The 6,870-nt window shown below is 36.2% G+C and overlaps 1 protein-coding gene across 3 annotated transcripts; it reads right to left on the reverse strand.

The window, feature by feature from the left end:
- Window positions 1–1,624: 1,624 nt before the first annotated feature.
- On the reverse strand, window positions 1,625–4,813 carry LOC110455969. Of its 3 annotated transcripts, none has more exons than XR_002463531.1 (3): window positions 3,384–4,813; window positions 2,903–2,965; window positions 1,625–2,054 (listed from the first exon to the last, which is right to left on the reverse strand). XR_002463531.1 is itself a non-coding variant. In XM_021506445.1 (3 exons), exons 1-2 carry the CDS (start codon window positions 4,510–4,512, stop codon window positions 2,961–2,963), a joined length of 1,134 nt encoding a protein of 377 aa, XP_021362120.1. In that variant the 5' UTR covers window positions 4,513–4,813; the 3' UTR covers window positions 1,625–2,054; window positions 2,944–2,960. The 3 variants fall into 3 exon arrangements, 2 of the variants coding, with proteins under 2 accessions (XP_021362120.1, XP_021362119.1); XM_021506445.1 differs by having other exon boundaries at window positions 2,944–2,965; XM_021506444.1 differs by lacking the exon at window positions 2,903–2,965.
- Window positions 4,814–6,870: the final 2,057 nt, after the last annotated feature.

The raw sequence follows: 6,870 nt of genomic DNA on the forward strand, positions 1-6,870 counted from the left end.
ATTACGAAAGGACAAATATATATCACAGTATCAACACAGAATGATAACACGTACCACAGTGTCATCACAAAAGGACAAATATACATCACAGTATCAACACAGAAGGATAACACATACCACAGTGTCATCACAAAAGGACAAAATATATCACAGTATCAACACATAAGGATAACACATTTCACAGTGTCATCACAAAAGGACAAAACATAGCACAGTATCAACACAGAAGGATAACACTACCACAGTGTCATCACAAAAGGACAAAACATATTACAGTATCAACACAGAAGGATAACACTACCACATTGTCATCACAAAAGGACAGAATATATCACAGTATTAACACAGAAGGATAACATATACCACAGTGTCATCACAAAAGGACAAAACATAGCACAGTATCAACACAGAAGGATAACACATACAACAGGGTCATCACGAAAGGACAAAATATATCACAGTCTCAACACAGAAGGATAACACATACCACATTGGCATCACAAAAGGACAAAATATATCACAGTATCAACACATAAGGATAACACATTTCACAGTGTCATCATAAAAGGACAGAATATATCACAGTACCAACACACAAGGACAGAATATATGACAGTATCAACACATAAGGATAACACATTTCACAGTGTCATCACAAAAGGACAAAACATAGCACAGTATCAACACAGAAGGATAACACTACCACAGTGTCATCACAAAAGGACAAAACATATTACAGTATCAACACAGAAGGATAACACTACCACAGTGTCATCACAAAAGGACAAAACATATTACAGTATCAACACAGAAGGATAACACATATCACAGTGTCATCACAAAAGGACAGAATATATCACAGTATCAACATACAAGGACAAAATATATGACAGTATCAACACATAAGGATAACACATTTCACAGTGTCATCATAAAAGGACAGAATATATCACAGTACCAACACACAAGGACGGAATATATGACAGTATCAACACATAAGGATAACACGTACCACAGTGTCATCACAAAAGGACAAAACATATCACAGTACCAACACAGAATGATAACACATACCACAGTGTCATCACAAAAGGACAGAATATATCACAGTTTCAACACAGAAGGATAACACATACCACAGTGTCATTACGAAAGGACAAATATATATCACAGTATCAACACAGAATGATAACACTACCACAGTGTCATCACAAAAGGACAAATATATATCACAGTATCAACACAGAAGGATAACACATACCACAGTGTCATCATAAAAGGACAAAATTAGCACAGTTTGAACACAGAAGAAAAACACATACCACAGTATTATCACGAAAGAACAAAATCAAAACTCAAATTCAATACGGAGAAACATTAAAAGTAAAATGTATTGAACACCATGTAGAAGGACCCTATAGAAATCTTCCATACGAAAAACTGTCTAGTGACAACAGTTGTATGTGTGTCAGGTTAGGTGAGATAATGTCCGCATGTAGAGTGATCGCTGTAATTCCAAACATACCACCAGTTTTAGGACACTTTGAATGGAAAGGATTTCCTAACGGGCTTGCAAAATGTTGTTTAATATAGAAACTAAAAGAAACGACATTTTAATAAAATGAACGTTTATGTTTATTTCCAAAGAGACAGTAAAACACAAAAGATTAATCAATCGACGCAATAGCGTCATACAAGTCAATAATTTCACAGAGCAATGTGTAGTTTCCGATTGCCAATGTCCTTTTGAACCCGTTTGGTACTGGTATATTACAGTCAATCTTTTAACTCCTATCAACAAGTTGTATTTGTTAGGATTTTTCTCCTTAATATGTGAGAAAGTGATAGTTGTAACCGGCTCTCAAATACACTATTAGTTAGTCAGAATTCGTCTATCCATTATGATGGTAACTGTCAGCTGGGGATTCCCTCAATACACCAGTAACTGCTGCGCAGATTCCATCAAGATGAATTTGTTCGTCTCTGCCTACCCCCAGAAAATGTTGAAACGGTATAGTGTTCTATTCATCTGGTATATACACATCATTTTGTTTCTGAAATAGAACGTTTTGAAATATGAGTTACGATAACCAACTACTAGTAAATCGTAAATGATGCATTCTGTACATATACTTTGTTAAAAAATTATCTTTGACACGTTTTAAAGCTGAAATCACTACGTATATAAATACCCCGAAGACAAGTATGATCGTTTTTGTTAGTTCCTTATCGGATGGAAGGTTTAGGTGATAACCTGTTTTTGAATGAGATTTCTTATTACTGAACCTACCAAAGCACTTGTGTACTAGTACACTCTTGGTACAGACCTAATAATGTATTAAATGACAGCTATTTCGATATGAAACAAATATGTTGGAAACACGGTCATTTAATGATAATCCATACATATATAAGTTTCAAATGTAAAAACTAACGTAAGTGTAAAGCAGAAAAACTAGCCAACAAGTATCAAAGCAAATGAAAGTGTAAATCAGTTTAGCCTACAAGTATCAAAGCAAACGAAAGTGTAAATCAGTTTAGCCTACAAGTATCAAAGCAAATGAAAGTGTAAATCAGTTTATCCTACAAGTAACAAAACTAACGTTTTGGTAAAACAGTTTAGCCTACAAGTAACAAAGCTAACGTTTTGGTAAAACAGTCTTGACTTCAAGTATTAAAGCTAACGATAGTGTAAAACATTCTAATCTATAAAAATCAAACCTTATGTTTGGATACAATATCCTAACTAAACAGTCTAGTCTACAAGTATCAGAACTAACATTTGTGTAAAACATCCTAACTTACAAGTTTTAAAACTAACTTAGTGTAAAACAGTCTAATCTACAAGTATCATAACTTATGTTTTGGTTAAACAGTCAAGTCTACAAGTAACAAATCTTACGTTTGGGCAAAAGAGTCAAGCCTACAAGTATCAAAGCTTACTTTTTTTGTGAAACAGTCTAGCCTGCAAGTATCAAAGTTCACGTTAGTGTAAAACAGTCTAATCTTCAAGTATCAAAGTTAACATTTGTGTAAAACAGTATCAAAGCAAACGAAAGTGTAAACTTATTTTTATACAATTATCATTAGTTGTTCGCATGAAAGACCTACATTCTGATCGCACACAAAGACAAAAACATGGGCCACCATTTCTTAATTCTTCCATCTTAAAAAGGTTAAGTCAATTAATATATTATCGAACATGTATATATGGAATGCTTTTATGTAGTCATTGAATTCAAATTTTAACTTCACACTTTCTTCATGCTTTAAGAAATACAAATTCAGACAGATATTTTACGTAAATTCGCGAATTCGACGTTACACATTATACTGTTAACATAACATATGTTTTATCGTGACAAGATAACATGGATACGTACTAAGTGGGTCATGCACGTTGAATTCCTGTCCCCAGACGCCAGCCCACTTGTTATAGTCCAAAACCGGCTTGATACCCTTAGATGTATTAGCCCTGATCCTCGGGGACGTGTAATTGTACCCCAGACCATCCCGAACTGTGTCTAAAATGTCCATAGCACTTTGGAGGCGGTACGACAAAACTAGCTGTTTTTCCCGTGGGATAACACTAGGTAAACTGTTCGCACGAGACAAGGTCGAGTCGACAGACACGGTTCCTGAAGGAGCAAGACTTCTAGACCGACCAATCTTATTAAGACTAATTGATGGTACGGGCATAGACGCCCGTCTCGACATATTTGCTGAACGAGGAGGCGAGAAATTAAACGACGGACCTGTTAAAGGAGAATCGTTAGAGGAGCCTTGAGAAGCAGTATCACTCTCCTCGCGTTCAGAGTCATGTCTTAATGGTAATTCTTGATTTGAGTCCTGGTCTTCCTTATTTATCACCTTCCGTGTATCTTCTTTGTTCCGTAGATCGACATTAGAAATAGGTGTTCTGTTTCTTCGTAGGGAAGGCCTCTGCTCTGGGTACTTTTTACATAAGCAGTTATATATAGTGTCCTCATATCCTTTCATCATGGCGTACTGCGCCTCTGGTGACATCATTGTGGAGAAGCGTGGTTCCTTTGGTAGTTCTATGATCAAATCCTCCTCTTCATCATCCACAGGATTATCCCGCGGCCTCTTGTTATGACTTTTAAAAGCCATCTTAGCTTTAAGAACAGTCGAGAACTTCCCCATCCCTTTAAATGATGCTTTTTTTACTAGACCCCCTCCATTGGTTATTGACGACCTTCGTACGGTCGTTATCGGACAGATTGTTTGATGGTCCTGTTTGAAGGTTACAGTGCCAGCTTCATGGTTTACTGTTTTCGGTGATATTGGATAGGCCTGTTGGGATTTTTTGAGAAGATGTTCTTCGGCGATGGGAGGGAAAATTCCCACGCTGGCGGTCTTATTCCGGGGAGAGATACTCTTCGGTTTTACGATCTGCTGAGGACCTTTGTCGATTGTGATAGTAAGTTTTGGATTACGACTCTTTCCATCGGGCGACGGGAGGCCTTTCACAATATCAGTATTGGGAATCATGTTTCACTACATCAGTCTATAATTATCCTATGATTACAGTTTTCCTGCCAACTGTAGTTATACTTTACCAAACAATGTCTAACTGTAGTATTTTCTCTACACAGAAACGTGGTCAGTAAAGTCCATTCACTATACAGAATGCGGCAACACATTCATAGATAAGTACCTGTAGCGTTAAGTCAGCCAGGTATATACCTCATCAAGTGACCGTTACGTGTGTTTGCATATAATCCGTTAATCCTTTGATCAAATTATACGACTTAACGTAAAGCGCACTGTAGTGTCTGTCCCGACTGGTGTGCGTACATATATATATACACCCAGTCCCGTCATAACGTCTCATTATTATTATGAGTAAACACGTTATTGATTCTGGCCGCTGATTGGAGGCGATAGGAGAAATGCATTCCGAACAGTCAGCTTATATATGTATGTAAAGCACCGAAAGACTAGAATGTGACATATTTACAATACTGGTAATGACGGAGGTTTAACATCGCACGTCGATTGATTCTCTGTCATTCTCGGGTACGGCCTGCTGATATGATGGGTATCATTATAGCGGAGTTATTAGCCGTAACAACTATTTATCGTCTCCTCGTTCTCAATCACCATAACTCAACCAAGCGACAAGAATATGACATACTTCATATACATATATATTTGTTTGTAAATATTTAGGAATATATCAGTATTAACGTCTATTTCAAAATGATTAAATAAGTAAAGTTCATATCTCGAAATTGTTTACAGAATATGTGACCGAACACGTCTCAACCATTGCTATGTCGTACTTCAACTGCAGCCATGTCTTGTTAGTGATGAGATTGGTCCCCCGGCATCCTTGTCACTCATTGAAGTCCCGATGTCACCTGCTATTCCTGTTCTATCATTACTGAAGCCTTTACTGCCATTTACATATATAATCAGGTCATGTCGATTTCTCGTAAAATGTGGGTTACGCAGATTGTCGATTTTGAAGCCTGATATTCATGGTATTATTTATTTCAAGACAAATTAACATTACGGGAATAGGGTCCATGGATCAATTATTGCGGTTTTTATGATTCCTTATTCCATTTCGTTAATGCAAGTCGAGTCAGCAGCAAAATAGCTTATAATTATGGGGTATTCTTGAACCTCGACGAACGCAATTAATGCACAGGTTTTACCTCTTAGTAAATCGGAAAGACCGTGTGACATGAAACGATATTATTTTAAACTACTTTAAATACCATTTTGCTATTTCTGACTCTTTATTTCATTAGTCGTTTTAGCTTCAAAGGGGAAATATTACCACGCGTTAATGGAAGAAATGTCTTTTGCCAATTGACAATCAGATCATGAACAAATATTCTTGTAAGGAAATCTCATGAATTCAAAATACAATTGGTTTGTCATAACTTCCGACTGACTGTATAAACACCGATCTCGTCATTGTGTTTACGATTGATTTTAATACCATATACGTTCATTCATACGTTTAAACTAATGGCACTTAAAATATGTGTTTCCCTCCTAATTACCTGGGTGGCATTAACCTTCAACACAACAACAAATCAAAAAACAACAACAAAGCCATTTATATATAACAACTTTGTTTCTGTATCAAAACGAATATTCACCGTACGTGTTAGCCGTATTATGTCATTATCATTGTTATTATTTTCTGTTAATGTTGTAATAAGGATTTATATATTATATAAGTTTATACTGTTAGAAAATGTTTTATTACGTATATTTTATATATATGTAGAAATAGTCATACGTTTCGGTTTATAATTTGCATCACCCATAAACAAGTTCTCAGTTCATTATGTATAACACAGGTACAAAATGTACGTGTCCTTGATCATACGTCTTTACATACAGCAATATACCGGAGTAATAATGTTCATGATACGTGATGTAGTTCAGCAATATAGCCGATATTTTATGAAATGTTGGGAGAACAAATCCCACTCTTATCGTTGAGAATACTAATTGTTGATTGTTTTGGTAACTTTTTCCTCCACTGTCCTCTTTTTAGTATCCAAAGACAACAACTCTCGCTTCATACCATCTCTGCACTGAGTGATACTACTATGCAAAATACTCAAACGTTTCTTTATGGTTAACAGACTCGAGGCGATAATATGAACATAAATAAATTGGAGACGGTTAAGAGTCACCAGACGTTTTAGTAGATTTTAAAGATTCTCAGCAAAATATCATTACATTATTTGTCGTATTCTGCTCATTTGGCCAGCTGGAATGGTCCCAGTGTGAGTGAACGGACAACTGGTCTGTGTTTGTGTTCAGTTCATGCATGGCCATCAGACTGATATCATGACAGCGTTGCGGTAATATGAAGATAAA

The sequence above is a fragment of the Mizuhopecten yessoensis genome, unplaced genomic scaffold (assembly GCF_002113885.1).
Source record: "Mizuhopecten yessoensis strain PY_sf001 unplaced genomic scaffold, ASM211388v2 scaffold8447, whole genome shotgun sequence".
In the NCBI taxonomy this organism is placed as follows: Eukaryota; Metazoa; Mollusca; class Bivalvia; order Pectinida; family Pectinidae; genus Mizuhopecten; species Mizuhopecten yessoensis.